The following is a 16509-nucleotide window of genomic DNA, read 5'->3' as shown; positions in this document are numbered from 1 at the left end:
TCCCTCTGCGTGTACAAGTCTCTTCCTCGAGCATCTGCGTTTTTCCCCTCATAGATTATCATAGTTTGTAATTATATGTTTATTTGTGGGTTTATTTAAAGCCTTCACTACTAGAGGTTCCATGAGGCCTCTCTGGTTCACCGCTGCATCCTTAACCCAGAGTAGTTCCTGATAGGTGTTAGGAGCTTAACAAATATTGGTTGAGTGAATGACAGAATAAATGAACTTCCAATCCCTAATCTATTCAATAGGAAAGTAAGAGTGTTATGAAAATTTAATGAGACGATGGTATTGAAAGATAATTTTCAAAAACATATAAAACCATGACTCATACAAATATAAGATGAACACATGTCAAAGATTTTATTTAACTCACCAATTAAAAGAGGGCATCTGTAAGACGTCACAACTGATTTAAATGAAAATCCAGAGAACACACATTTGTAGATCTGGAATTTTTTTTTTTTTAAATATATCTTTATTTCAGAGAGAAGAAGGGAGAGGGAGAGAGAGAGTTGAAACATCAGTGATGAAAGAGTCACTGATCAGCTGCCTCCTGCACGCCCCCCACTGGGGATCGAGCCCACAACCCGGGCGTGTGTCCTGACCGGGAATCAAACCACAATCTCCTGGATCCTAGGTTGATGCTCAACCGCTGAGCCACAGCCGGCCGGGCTGTAAATCTGGAATATTGAAACAAATTCACAAAATGGATGCAAAACTGGCTTTTCCATGGGAAGGAGGGGTGTCCCGATACCAGGCAGAATTTATTTTTATGTCTATAGATAGAATTATTTGCATTATTATCAGGTTTGGTTTATTTTGCAAGTTAACCTTAATCTTTAGTTATAAAATAGTATATTCAGAGACTAGGTTCAGACAATCCCTGCCAGCTCCAGCCTTCCATTGAATAGGCATCCAGTAATCTCTTTTGCTTATTCTAAAACTTTAAAAAATAGTTTTCTTACAGTCTTCTCCCATTATGATCAAAATTATCATATACACACACACACACACACACACACACATATATTCACAGACTAAGGTTGGTCTCATTAGGTTTGGCGTGATTATTTACATAGGGGTAGCAAGAATGTTAACTCACCATGCAGGCCGTTTCAAATTTGCTCTGCTGGAAGTCTTCCTGAGGAACCTCAGATAGAACTTTTAAAAACCTCTATCATTCACTATTCAGAGGCTAGAAATCAAGCCCAAGAAATTCTGTACACTGGATTTCAACTACAGGGCCTCTAAATTGGGGTAAATTCCTCTCTTCCAAAGGTTCTTTAAATATTCCAAGGGTCCCAGGCCTGCCAGGAAGTGACCTTCCTTACCTATAAACTTTGTACCTGGCCAGTTTTTCTGGGAGGGCTTTGTAAGCACTGGCACCATAAAGTTAACCTTAGTTCTTTAAAGTGACTTATACCTGATTAATAAGCATCATTTTTGCCCGACTGGTGTGGCTCAGGGGTTGAGCATCAACCTAGGATCCAGGCGATCAGGGTTTGATTCCTCGTCAGGGCGCATGCCCGGGTTGCGGGCTTGATCCCCAGTTGGGGGCGTGCAGGAGGCGGCCCGTCAGTGACCCCCTCTCATCATCGATGTTTATATCTCTCTCTCCCTCTCCCTTCCTCTCTGAAATCAGTAAAAACATAAAAAAAAGTTAAAAAATAAAAGCATCATTCTTAAATATTAAATTCCAATTTTCCTAATTATATCTTAGTAAAAGGAGAACACATTCTTATTGACACTATACAAACAACTATATTGCCATTAAAAGTAAGGAGTCTGCCTGGCTGGAGAGGCTGAGTCGACGGAGCATTGTCCTGTGCACTGAAAGGTTGCCAGTTAGCTCCCCAGTCTGGGCATATGCTGGATTTTGGGTTGAATCCCTGGTTGGAGCACTTACGGACTGATGTTTCTCCCTCACATTGATGTTTCTCTCTCCCTCCCTCCTTCCCTTCCTCTGTCTCTAAGCAAGTCCTCGGGTGAGGATTGAAAAACAAGTAAAGAGCCTGGTCGGCGTGTCTCTGCTGTTGAGCATTGACCTATGATCCGGGCGATCACGGTTCGGTTCCCAGTCAGGGCAAAGCCTGTGTTGCGGGCTCCATCCCCAGTCGGGGGCGTGCAGGAGGAAGCCAATCAATGACTCTCATCATTGATGTTTCTATCTCTCCCTTCCTCTCTCTGAAATCAATAAAAATATATTAAAAAAAAAAAAAAGTAAGGAGGCTCAATGAGAGTGTCTGAATTTGTGAAGTGAGGGAGGGAGGCACATTTAAAGTATTAAAAATTTATTTTCTGGGCATTTTAGGAATATTCCATTTATTACATATGCATTATTTCTCTCTACAAGTCAATCAGAACAGACCTCCTTTAATTTAAGAGAGTTTACAATCCAATTTATTAATATTATTTGGAGACGGGAAAACATTCTGCATTCACAGTGAGAGATAAAGGCCTTTCTGAATTTTAGATACATAGAGATATAGATACAGAGAAAGCTTATCACTGCCATTCTACAATTTCAGCCACACATAAAAAATAAGCACAAACACAAAAACTTAATGGCCCAGATATCAGTCATTCTCTTTTCTTGTGGGCATGAAATTCCTAATTGATTTGAGATCAATATACACAAATAGACAAACAAAAGGCTATCAAACTGTATTCTCCATTGTTTCTCACTCAACAAGGAGCAGATATCTATAAGACATTAATCCACTTAGAGATCACCAAATTTCCAGTCATTTTAGCTAACAACAGGAATAACTTATCAGCCATAAATGAAACAAAAAAACAACAACACACAAGGCACAGGGTTTGAGAAAAACAGAGTCAACGAAGTTCTGTTTCTACTTTGAATTCACCTGTGGAAACCAAGAAAAATATGTGCCTGGGCTTGGTTCTGTATGGGCTGCACCATTTCTGGCAATTTCAGGTGAATCTTTTGCTTATCTCCAAAATAGTTGAAGAATATTTTATTTATATATTTTAAAGTAAAACCATGACTCTCATACAAACAGAAAATGAGGTTAAAGTTGTTATTTACCTCATTAATTAAGTGAGGGAACTTGTAAAATGTTACAGTTGATTCAAAGGATAATCCAAACAACAGACACATTTATAAAGCAAGAATACTGAAATAGCCCAGCCAGCATGGCTCAGTGGTTGAGCATCGACCTATGAACCAGGAGGTCATGGTTTCATTCCTGGTCAGGGCACATGCGCGGATTGCAGGCTTGATCCCCAGTAGGGGGCGTGCGGGGGCAGTCAAGTGATGATTCTCATTATTGATGTTTCTATCTCTCCCTCTCCCTTCCTCTCTCTGAACTCAATAAAAACATATTTTTTAAACAATTCTGAAATAAATTTGCAAATAGATGCAAAACTGGCTTTTGGGGGTTGGAGGAAGAATTATCCCTCCATGTGACAGAATTTATTGGCATGTGGATAAACAAGAATTATTTGCATTGCTTTCAGTTTTCTATAAATTAACCTCAATCTCTATGGAATTGTAAAGTAGACTAACCAAAACCAAAGGGGTTTATAAGGTCAGATAATCTCTAGAGGTTCCAGCATTTATAGAAAAACAACCTACTAGTCTTTCTTTCTTATTCCATAGTCTTAACATTTTCTTTCCAAAAGTAAATGCACACATGTGCGTTTGTCTAAAATTAAGTGAATTGCTTCAGCCTGTACTAAAGCAAGGGTTAAAGTCATGCTTATATTCTTTGGGATTTCCAGAGGATAAAACTCACTCTTGTAATAAAAATATACTGAATGAGAAGGAGCTCTGCTTTTCACATCTGCAAAACAGGCGTAGTTCTTGGAAGTGAGATTTGGTATTTATAGGTGGAAAATACTTGTAAGGACAAAGAATTAGTCTAAATATTTTAAAACATTAGTATTAATTTCAAAGAGGGCCCAGCAGTTCTTAAGCTTTCAGAGTACAAAAGATGGACCTGGAGTGCTTATTTAAATGTAGGTTACTGGGCCTCAATTCTAGTGGTTCTCAAACTGCAAAGCATATATTCAGTAATTCAGATTCGGGGGCCCAGGAATCTCCATTTGTAGTAAGAAATTCTCCCCAGATGATTCTTTGGTAAGTAAACTGAATATTTTCTTGGAATCATTGTTTTGCAAGTGAAGTCTCCTTTAGCCCACCAATCCCTCAGTAGTCTTTTTTTCTGAATTCCTGTAACACTAGACTTTAACACCTTTTAAAAAATATGTTTTTATTGATTTGAGAGAGAGAGGAAGGGAGAGGGCGAGAGAGAAAGAAACATCCACCGGCTGCCTCCTGCATGCCCCCTACTGGGAATCGAGGCCACAACCCTGGCATGTGCCCTGCCTGGGAATCGCACTGGCAACCTCTCTGTGTGTGGGATGACACTCAGCCAACTGAGGCACACCAGCCAGGGCAGACACCCTTAATAATAACATAATAAAGTCATTAGAGGTCATAAGGCAAATGGAAGCAATATTTGTCCCTCTTAGAATGTGCTTCACCTTCTTCAACTTGGCCCAGCTTGGTACAGTTTGTACACTAGGATTTCACTGAGACCCCGAGTTCTTTACTTCTTGTGTGAGAGCAACGAGAAACTAAAGCCCTGTCACAAGTCTCTGTCAAGTACTCCCGAGCCTCTGGGTTTCTGGCTTCCACACAATAGATCCACCTTGATTAAAGTTTTGCCCCTGACAGTAGGCTTTGTTCAATTATTCATTTATTCATTGGTTTATTCTTTTGTTTACTTATTTAACAATGTCTCTTGTCCTTAAAAAGCCTTGGCACCAGCCAGGCCCACACAGTAGCAATTCCAAGAATTGTAAATTAGTTACCTGAATGCTAACGTGTTGCCCATTTATGCTAAAATAACCTGGTTAGGCATTCGAATCTTCTGGTGATATGAAAAATGTCTAAAAATAACTCTTTACTAAACTATGACTCATAACAACAGGGGTCTGCTTGCAAGCACACAGACTTTCCTTCTTTTAGAACAAAAGATCTCTTTAGGTATTAACACTGTGTGTCTGATTTCTCTGAATTTTAAAAGGAATAACATCAATAATTGAAAATGCCATAAGTATGAAGAAGTTTTAGTTTGCCTTGAAATTATATTTCTACCTTAAAATGAAGTGGTCTTAGTACAAGCTTGTTTCATTTACAGTTATTGGAAATGTCACTTTTCCCCTTGGGTTAGAAATTTAGGCTTAAATAAACAGGTACTGTGCCTATTTTTTCATGCAAAGGATTAAGCACTAGGTACACTGTCACAGATAAGATGAGGAATTGAGTAAGTTACAGCTGTGCAATGTATAGAGCTCAGACTTTGGGGAAATGCTTGAAGGTAAACTCATATTCTTCTAACCTTCCCTTTAGGGATTTTAAGTATGATAGAGCGAGGACTGATTCCACCAACAGCAAGGATCACCTTTCAGAATCCACCCATTGTACCCAGAGCGGCTCCTCTGCACAATTTTGATGAAGCGCATAAGGTTCCAGCTGCTGGTAAGAAGTCTTGGCGGTATGCTTAGTCAGGGATACAGAAAAATTACCTGCCCCCAAATCTAGTGGGCCAGTGTCCAACTCTATCTTCAAAAATAGGGCAAGAGGAAAGCTGTAACGATTCTGAGTTTTCCTTTACTGAGTAAAGTAACTTGAGTCTCTTTGTAGAATACCTACTGAGGGCCTATGTTCTCTATGCGTTAGAAGGTTGGGATTTGCAAGGGGCTTGCAGCTTGGCTGGGAAAACAAGACAGAAATGATAAAGATAAATAACAATACAAAGTAGCACAGAATAAAAACCAGATGAATGTTAAAGTCTAATGCTGTAGAAGCTCAGAGCAATGATTACCCAAGGGTGAGATACTAGAAGACTTTAAAGAAGAGGCTGAATGAAATAGGGTGCTCAGGAAAAGCACTGACCTGAGAACCTGCTACCTAGTTGCAGGACCTCAGGCAAGCCATTTACTTTCCTTTTATTGTTTATTACATTTATTGGGGTGACACTGGTTAATAAAATTATATAGATTTCAGGTGTACAGTTCTATGGTACATTATCTGTATATTGCATTCTGTGCCATTTGCTTTCTCTGGGCCTTAGCTTTCCCAGTTATAAAATGAGGGGCTTTGGCTAAATCAGTTCATCGGTTCAACAAATAGTTGTTGAATGCTTGCTTTATGGGAGGTAGCACTTAGGTGTGGGGATCCAGCAGAGAAAAAGTCAGACACCATTTCTGCTCTCCTGGTATTTACCATCTAGTGGGAGATATGGATATTAACCAGGTAAGTAAATGAGAATGTAAGCCCTAGCGATAAAATAATAGTGAGGGATAAGCACCAGAAATAAGGCACCGTGGGCTGGACACTGAGAAGGAGATGGTTACTCGGCGTGTGAGGGAAGCGCCAGGGAAGCCTCGCAGAAGATTTATGGGGCTTCCGTCGCGATCCAGATGATAAGAAGGAGCGGGTCCTGTAAACATCAAGGAAAGAGCATTCCAGACACAGGACAGCCCGGGTACTGAGGCCTCGAGGACCAAGGAGGCAAAGAGCAAGAAGCCCAGTGTGGCTGGAGGGCGAGAGCAAGGGGGAGAGGGGGCGAGGCTGGGAGGGGGAGGCTGGGAGGCTGGGGGGGAGGCTGGGAGGCGAGGCTGGGGGGAGGCTGGAAGGCGAGGCTGGGGGGCGAGGCTGGGGGGGGAGGCTGGGAGGGGGAGGCTGGGAGGTGAGGCTGGGGGGGAGGCTGGGAGGCGAGGCTGGGAGGCGAGGCTGGGAGGGGAGGCTGGGGGGGAGGCTGGGAGGGGGAGGCTGGGAGGCGAGGCTGGGCAGAGGCCGGAGCGGAGGCAGCCTGGTCCTCATGCTCCCCACAGCAGCAGGCTTGCGGGGGGCACACGCCAGCTTGGCTGAACACCGCACCTTTCAGCTAGGTGTGCCATGGCACCAGGTTCTGGGCAGTGAGAGTGTCGGCACCAGTGTAGAGGGAAATGTGGAGGCTGTGCCCTCAGAAGGAAAGAGCGAAGCCTCCCCTTGCCCCCCGCCCCTGCCAGGCCAGCTGGGTCGCAGATGCGATGGGCAAGCACGTGGAGCCAGAGCTGGGGCTCCGAGCTGAGTTTGGCAGAGCTGCCCTGACAACCTCAGACTATCTTCCTTTGGACTCTTGTGTGAGAGGAAAATAAACTCTTAACTTGTTGAAGCCACTCAGTATATTTTAGGATCATTCTTTTTAAACATCTTAAACTACACCAGAACCAGCGTGGCAGCCTTTCAAACCATAATGAGGAGTTGGATTTAATCCTAATTACAATGAGAGCCCACTGAAAGCTCTAGATGATCTATACCTTTGTCATCACTTGATATTTTAGGCATGTTTGTTTTTTAATGTTAGCTATAAGATGAAGAATGTCTGAGGATCTCATGTTCAACATGATTAAAAACAAAGATTAAAGTGAAAATAAATGAACTAGAGACCAGGACAGGAGACAGTATCAGCGAAGCTAACAGCTGCTTGTAAACAGGAGGGTGAGGTGATCTGACTTACGTTTCGATAAGATGATTCTGGCTGCGTTACAGATAAAGAATCATAGGGGAGAATTAGTAGGCTAGTTAAAAGGATGAGAAATGATGGTGGATTTGTGGAGGATGGTATCAGTGGACATGAAAAGAGGTGAGCAACTTCAGGTTACATTTTGGAGATGGAGCCCTGAGGCCTGGTTGGTGGGTAGGAGTGGGGGAGAGCGAGGCATCAAGGATGAATATGCACCACTGTGTGAATGAATATGCATGAACTGCAAACAGTTCTTCCTACTCCATGGCGTGGCATTTCATATTCCTAATACTATGTTGAATTAAAATGGTGAAAGTAAACATCCTTGTCTTGTTCTGATCTTAAGGAAAACGCTTTTCGCTTTTCGCTGTTGAGTATGATGTTAGCTGCGGGTTTGTCATATATGGCCTTCATTATGTTGAGTGATGTTCCCTCTATTCCCATTTTGCCGAGAGGTGGTTTTTTTCCTATCATACATGGATGCCGGAATTTGTCAAACACAGTCAATTGATTTTTGACAAAGGTGCAAAGGCAATTAAATGGAGAAAGGATAATCTTTTCAACCAATAGTGCTAGAACAGTTGAAGATAAATATATAGTATCTTGACCCATACCTTGCACCATACGCAAAAATGTACTCACAAAGTATTACAGAACTAAATGTAAAGCCTAAAACTATAAAACTTTTAGTTGAAAACAGAAGGGGAAATTTTTTCTTTCCTTGGATTAGGCAAAGATTTCTTAGATACCACACAAAAAGTATAATCAATAAGAGAAAAAAAATATTGAATTTCATCAACATTTAAACTTCTACCCTTTGAAAGACAGTGTTAAGAAAATGAAAAGAAAAGCTACGGGTTGGAAGTTAATATTTCAAAATGCATACTTAATAATTTTTGTCCAGAAAAGATAAAGAACTCTCAAAACTCCATAATAAAAAAACAAGCAACCCAATAACATAATGGGCATAAAATTTAAACAGACATTTTACCAAAAAAGATATGTGGGTGGTAAATAGATATGTGAATGCTTAACATCATTATAGTCACTAGAGAAATACAAATTAGAACAGTTTTAATAAAGTTAAGACTATTGAAATTATACCAAATTTTTTTTCTGACCAAAATGGTATGAAATGAGAACTCAATTATGTGAGGAAAACTGAAAAATTCACAAATATATGCAGATTAAACAACATGCTATTAAACAACTGATGGGTCAAAGGAGAAATCGAGAAAAATTTAAAAATATCTTGAGACAAATGAAAATAGAAACACAGCATACCAAAACTTATGGGATGCAGCATAAAGCAGTTCTAAGAGAGAAGTTTATAGCAATAAACATCTATATTAAGAAAAAAGAAAGATCTAAAACAAACAACCTGATTTTACATCCCAAAGAACTAGAAAAAGAAGAAGAAACTTAGCCCAAAGTTAAAAGAAAGAAACTAACAGGATCAGAGTGAAAGTAAATGAAACAGAGACTAGAAAGACAAGAGAAAACATCAGTGAAACTAAAAGCGGTTTTTTAAAATAAAAATAAACAAAATTGATCTTTAGCGAGACTAAGGAAAAAAAAGAAAGAAAACTCAAGTAAATAAAATTAGAAATGAAAGAGGAGACAATACAACTGATAACACAGAAATATTAAATATCTAAGAAACTACTATAAACAATTATACACCAAGAAATTAGATAACCTAGAAGAAATGTATAAATTGCTAGAAACTTAAACCTACCCAGTATGAATCATGAAGAAATAGAAACTCTGAACAGACCAATTACTGGTAAGGAGATTGAATCAGTAATCAAAACCCGCTCAACAAAGAAAAGTCCAGAACCAGATGGCTTCACTGGTGAATCATACCGAGCATTTAAAGAAATGTTAATATCAATCCTTCTCAAATTCTTCCAAAAAATGGAAGAGGCAAGAACACTTCAAAACTCGTTTTATGAGGCAGACATTACCTTCATATTAAAGCCAGACAAGGACACTACAAGAAAAGAGAATTGCAGGCCAATATACCTGGTGATCATAGATGCAAAAATCCTCAACAAAATATTTGCAAACTTAATTTGACAGCACATTAAAAAGATCATACACCATGATCAAGTGGGACTTATTCCTGGGATTCAAGGATGGTTCAACATATACAAATAAATAAATATGATACACAATAGTAAAATTAATGATAAAAATCATATGGTCATCTCAATAGATGCAGAAAAAACACTTGGCAAGCTTCAACATCCTTTCATGATAAAAAACACTCAACAAATTGAGTAGAGAAGAAATGTACTTCAACATAATAAACCTATATATGACAGCCCACAGCTAACATTATACTCAATGGTGAAAAGCTAAAAACTTATCCTCTAAGTTCAGGAACAAGACAAGGATGCCCATTCTTACCACTTTTATTCAACATAAAAGTGAATAAAGTCTAGAAGTCCTAGCCAGAGCAATTAGGCAAGAAAAAGAGATAAAAGGCATTTAATCAGAAAGGAAGAAGTAAAATTATCTTGGTAGATGACATGATATTATATATAGAAAACCTTAAAGAAGCCACCAAAATATGATTAGAATTAATTAATTAAATCAGTATAGTTGCAGTGTACAAAACCAATAAACAAAAATTAGTTCCATTTCTATACACTATTGACCAACTATCAGAGAAATTAAGAAAACAATCCCATTTAATAACATTAAAAAGAGTAAAATACTTAGAAATAAGTTTAAGGAGGTGAAAGATCTGTACACTGAAAACTACAAAAGAAATTGAAGAAGACACAAACAAATGGAAGGATATTCCTTAGTATTGCTAAGATGACTACACTACCCAAAGCAACCTACAGACTCAGCTCAATCCCTATTAAAATTCCAAGGGCACATTTTCACAAAAACAGAAAAAAATTCTGATATTCATATGGAACCACAAATAGCAAAAGCAGTCTTGAGAAAGAAGAACAAAGCTGGAGGCATCACACTTTCGGATTCCAAACTATATTACAAAGCTATAGTAATTGAAACAGTAAGGTATTGGCACAAAAACAGACACATAGATCAAAGGAACATAGTAGAGTGCCCAGAAACCCGTGTTTTTATGGTCAATTAATTTTTGACAAAGGGTCCAAGAATATACAACGAGGAAAGAATAACCTCTTCAACAAATGGTTGTGGGAAAACTGGAAAGCCACATTAAAAAGAATGAAACTCGACCTCTGTCTTATACCATACACATAAATCAACTCAAAATTTATTAAAGACTTGAGCATAAGACCTGAAGCTGTAAAAATCCTAGAAAAAAGCACAGAGGGGGTAAGCTCTTGGCAATGACTTTTTTTATTTGACATCAAAAGCAAAGGCAACAACAACAAAAATAAAAGAGCTGAGCCTATATCAAACTAAAACTCTTCGGGCAGAGCAAAGGAAACCACCAACAAAATGAAAAGGCAGCCACTGGAATGAGAGAAAATATGCGTAAAACCACACATCTGATAAAGGGATAATATACAAAATGTAGAAGAAATTCATGTAACTCAAAAGCAAAAAAATTAATATCCCAGTTAAAAAAAAAAATGGGCAAAGGACCTGAATGACATTTTTTCAAAGACTACAAACATATGACTAACGGGGACATGGAAAGGTGCTCAACATCACTAAGCATCAGGGAAATGCAAACCTAAACCACAATGGGATACCACCTCCCACCTGTTAGAATGGCTGTCATCGAAAAGATAAGAGATAACAAATGCCAGCAAGGATGTGGTAAAAAGAGAATCATCGAACGCTGCCGGTGGGAATGTAAACTGGTGCAGCCACTATGGAAAACAGTATGGAGATTCCTTAAGAAATTAAAAATAGAGCTACCATATGATCCAGCAATCCCATTCCTGGGTATTTATCCAAAGAAAACAAAGTCACTATCTTGAGAGATATCTGTGCCCCCATGTTCGTTGCAGCATTATGCACACTAGCCAAGGCATGGACACAACTCAAGTGTCTGTCAATAGATGAAGAGATACAGAAAATGTGATATATAAAGATATAGGTATAAATATTAATATATATTATGGCACATTACTTACACTTAAAAAAAGAAAATCCTGCCATTTGTGACAACACGGCTGAACCTGGAGGGCATTATACTAAGTGAAATAAGCAAGACAGAGAAAGACAAATACTGCACAGTGCCACTTACATGAGGAATCTAAAAAAAAAGAAATCAAACTCATAGAAACACGGGGTAGAAAAGTGGTTGCCAACACTTAGAGGGGTGAGGGGAATAGGTAAAAAGTGATTAAAAGGATGCAAACTTTCAGCTATAAGATGAATAATGTCTGAGGATCACATGTAAAACACGTGACTATGTGGTTGGTAAAACTGTACTGTATAATTGAAATTTGCTAAAAGAGTAGAACTTAAACACTCTCACTAACAATGAAAAAGTTAAATATGTGCGTTAACTATCTAGATGGGGGGGGGATTCTTTCACAATGGATACACGTATCACATCACCACAATGTACACTTAAAATATCCTACACTTTTGTCAATTAAGCTCTCAGTAGAACTGAAATTTTATTTTTAAAAAGGCACAAATAAATAATATTTAAATGAAAAAAGACAGATACTACAGATACATAGAATATTTTAAAATTCATAGTACGGTTAACTTTATGCTATTATTTTTTAGTGAAATGAAAATTTTCCTAGAAAAATCTAAATTGCCAAAATTAACTCAAGAAAAACAATAGGGAACTTAAAGAAAACAATTCCATTAGATAATTTGAATTGGTAGTGAAAAAATATCTCTCTGTCTTAAACACACACATGGACAGGTACACACACGCAAAAATACACCAGAGGAAAAAAGACTTCAGGCCTTTGATAGGTAAGCTTTGCCAACCTTAAGGATCAGGTGATTCTTATTTTATGCTATTCCATAGAAAGAGAAAAGAAGGAAAGCTTACCAACTGATTTTATGAAGGCAGTATAACTTTGATACCCAAACTGGATGAGGTCAATGCAAGAAATAATGTAGGGACCCCGGCTGACGTGGCTCAGTTACTGAGCATCGACCTAGGATCCAGACGATCAGGGTTCGATTCCCAGTCAGGGCACATGCCTGGGTTGCGGGCTCAACCCTCAGTCGGGGGCGTGCAGGAGGCAGCTGATCAATGACTCTCTCATCATTGATGTTTCTCTCTCTCTATCCCTCTCCTTTCCTCTCTATAAAATCAATAAAGATATATTTAAAAAATAAATAATAATAATATAGCGAGATCAATCTCAGAAACATAGAGGCAAACATTCTAAGCAACAGCAGTATTTTTTAAAATTCATCATGATCAAGGAGGAATGTGAGGAAGATTAAATATTAGAAAAATCTAGTAATATAATTCACCATGGTAACAGATTAAAAGAGAAAAACCCTATGATCATCTCAATATATGCCAAAATGAAAAAAAAAATCATTTAATATAATTCAACATTAATGATAAGAGAAAAAACCTCTGGGCAGGGTAGAAGTAGAAGAGAATATTCTGAACCTGATTGTTGTTTTCAACCAAAACCCCAGAGCAAACAATATTCTTAATAGAGAAACTTTAGAAGCATTCTATTTCTCCATTACAAGCAGGGACAGTTGAACACTGTCCTTGAGGCCCTAGCACATGCGATAAGACAAAGAATGGCCTACAGGAGGGGTGCCAGTCAGGAGAGCATGTGACCGCAAATATCAGCAACCCTAACCACCGATGGCTTAAAATAAGGAGGTTCGTTTGTCTCACACATAAGCAGTCGGGACGTAGGCGGCCTAGGGCTGGTGGTGCTGCTGAACAGAGTTGTTCAGGGCTCTCTTTCTGCCTCAGCCCTTAGCTTGCTAGTGTTCATCCTGGTGCTTGTCACCTCTTGGCTCTAAGAGGTCTCTTATAGACCTGGGCCTTACTGTACGCATTGCAGGCAGGAAGAGGGGGACATCGTGGACACCCTGGACGAACCTCCCCTTACAACTCACTGGTCACAGGGCCACTGTTAGCTACAAGAAAGGCTGGAAAAGTGAATGTCCAGGGACAGGGTTAGGGTTAGGATTTGGGACATACTTACACTATATACTTAGTATGGTAAGTTATGCTTAGTCTTAGCCATTCATGAAAATTCTGTTCTTCATTGGATATTAAATATATTTAACACTCAGGGCATACTTATACTAAAATGTTATTTGTTATTTACCTAAAATTCAATTTAACTATGTGTCATTTAAAGAAATTTTTGGCTAAACTGGCAACCCTAATAGCTGGGCATATTGTTACCCTGAAAATAAATGGGGTTCTAAAATCAGCAAGGAAGAAAGGGGTGGCTACTTGACAGGCACATATCAATAGCTGCCACAGAAGCATACAAGCTCAACCAGAAAGACAAGTTTTTTCCTCCTGACATTAACTCTGCCAAAATTTATCATACAGACTTTTCCAGAAGGGAAGTTGAGTAGCAAAATTGTAAGTACCTTAGGATACAGTTTTGCTGAAGGCGCAGACACATTCTTCAAATGCTTGTGTCCCATAAAATCCACGGCTTCATGAAGTTATAATTTAGTGACAGAATTTCTGCAGGTGACTAAGAAAAACTTCAAAAACCTTTTAGAGATATTATTAACTGTGGATTATCCATGTGTAATTATAAAGTTTTCAGTTCCTTATCCTACCAAATTTTGTTAACACCTTTTAAAATTATGCCAGCTTGAAAACTTGTCAGCTGCTATTCTGTCTCAGTAAGGGAATTTAAATTTCACTTGGCTTCGAGAACCTGAAACTTAGAAAGTGAACTGAGACTGCTGATAGAGGAATAACAAGCTCTTTGGTTAAATCTGTGGATTCAGAGCAGTTTGGGTGCAGGATGTAGACTGACCTTCAGAAGTGGGAGGGCCTTGCCCTGGCCAGTGTGGCTCAGTCAGTTGGCTGTCATCCCATGCACCGGAAGGTCGCCGATTCGATTCCCAGTCAGGGCACATGCCCAGGTTGCAGGCTCAATCCCCAGTAGGCAGCCAATAGATGTTCCTCTCTCACACGGATGTTCTCTCTCTCTCCTTTCCTTCTCCCCTCTCTAAAAAAAGAAAAATCAATAACAAAAAAGAAGTGGGAAGGCCTAGTCCAAGTGGACCATAGGGCAGAAAAGCACAGAGGTCAAAGCTAAAACCTGTAGGCTTACGATGGAGTCTTCATGCACTATTGCCAAGTGCCCAGATGCAGAGAAGGTGATGGTGGGCAGGCTCACTGGAAGCCAAGAAAACCAGAAAAGTGGTAAAACCTGGTTGGTCCAATGCAACAAACAAATCCCCTTTGTGGAGTTGATTTTTAGTGATGAGACTCTGGAATCCCAGCTACTTTCTAAGAGATGGCTGCAGATAGTCCTTGCAGCCCGCTTGAGGCAATGCGAGAGAGCTGAGTCCTCGAGGTGTGGACTCTAAATTGTACACTGATGTGCTGTATTTGATGAACAACTGTCAATTCTTTCTAAGACTGTTGCTAAAAACTGACAGAAAAGGGGTGGAGTAAGGAAGCGAGTTGAAGGAAGCCTCACTTCTGTGATTCAATTAACTATTTAAATAAGTGTTTTGTTGTCTTCCTTGGAAAGAGTAGTTGTAAGGACTTTTTCCCCCTGGCGATGTCAGACTTGGGCTGTTTCGAAAGGGCAGTTGGGTTTGCTGCCAGACAGCAGGAGGGATGTGGCTTCTCTCCTAAGAATCGTCTAGCACGCGGGCCTACATGCTGCACATGAACTAGATGCTATGGACTAGATATGTTCTCCAAAGGTGGCTGCTTACAGATTTAGTTAATTTCAAAAATAATATTTACTGTGTTTTCACTTGTATCATTTCCCCAAGCCATTTAAATTCTTTAGAATCATTTTTTAATGACTACACAATAGAATAGCTCATCATATGTAGTGATATTAATTTACCTTTTAAATGAACTTGGCTATTTAAAGAAGTCTCACAGTGAAACATTTTATAAGACAAATAGTACAACTCTCCAATTAGCCTGCTTTTAAATTCTGCCTCTTCACCTCGGCAGTTTGCAGAAGGTGAGCTGACCTTATATTCTGATGGAACCGTTGTCCTCCCGTGCTTTTTGCCTTCCTTCTGAAGTCAATGATCACAAATGTTTCATTGAATTGATACAGGAAAGACTGATAGTGAACAATCAATGGGTGACAGAGCCATTTGACTTTCGAGGTGCAGACCAATAGCATTAGCCCAAGGACTCGGCCTCTCTTTCTGAAAGAGGTAACTTTGCACCACCTCCACCCACAGCCCTGTTCGCTACAACTCAGAAGCCACAGCCGATTCCAGAAGGGAAGACCTCACCCAAGAAACAAAGAGCAAAGGTATTCATATTCCTAGCTAAGAGGAGAAAACTGTTCTTATCTATAATATTCTCAGCGAGATATTTGGTAACACACATGTTATAGAATTATACCTTTCACATAGCAATAAATGCTATTTCAGCTGTTTCTGGGATGCATTTGATTTTTACAAGGTGGGGGATTGTTATACAAGTAAACTCCGCTGTGACATTATCAGTCCTGTCGAATTACTGTGAGATCAACTACTGCCAGCTGGTTAAGAGTCCAGGAGTCCGGAACACAATAGCTGTTGCTTTATATCCAAATTTGTGTTGCATAGTGTATGTTTTGCTGTATTGCACTTGTCTTTAAGCCAAGGATAAAAAGGCAAGCTCTCTGATTTTGCATGGATACCTTAATGAGGAAGGGGGGGAATTTTATAGTCTCTAACATTGGGACCTCACAGTACAACATATTCATCCTCACGGAGATTCGCCTGGTTAAAGGTGCTGGGCTTCTGGAGCTTGCTTTCTTATGTTTATGACCACAGACAGACTTGTGATAATTGAAACTTTTCACCATAGAAAGGAGACAGCTGGCAGTGTCTTTTTCTGGGCTTA

At 39.3% G+C, this 16509-nt stretch overlaps 1 protein-coding gene across 1 annotated transcript in view; it reads left to right on the top strand.

The window, feature by feature from the left end:
* The first annotated feature begins 5394 nt into the window (after positions 1-5394).
* IQCH (IQ motif containing H) overlaps positions 5395-16509 on the top strand; it is a 113065-nt gene continuing 101950 nt past the window's right edge. The window contains 2 exon segments of the mRNA XM_087814423.1: positions 5395-5512; positions 15858-15931. Of these exon segments, the coding sequence (XP_087670549.1) occupies positions 5395-5512; positions 15858-15931 (192 nt within the window).

Source organism: Miniopterus natalensis, chromosome 1, assembly GCF_054644295.1.
Source record: "Miniopterus natalensis isolate mMinNat1 chromosome 1, mMinNat1.hap1, whole genome shotgun sequence".
NCBI classification, from domain to species: Eukaryota; Metazoa; Chordata; class Mammalia; order Chiroptera; family Miniopteridae; genus Miniopterus; species Miniopterus natalensis.
Note: the sequence above shows the minus strand (reverse complement) of the source record. Positions and strands in the feature narration are given on the sequence as shown.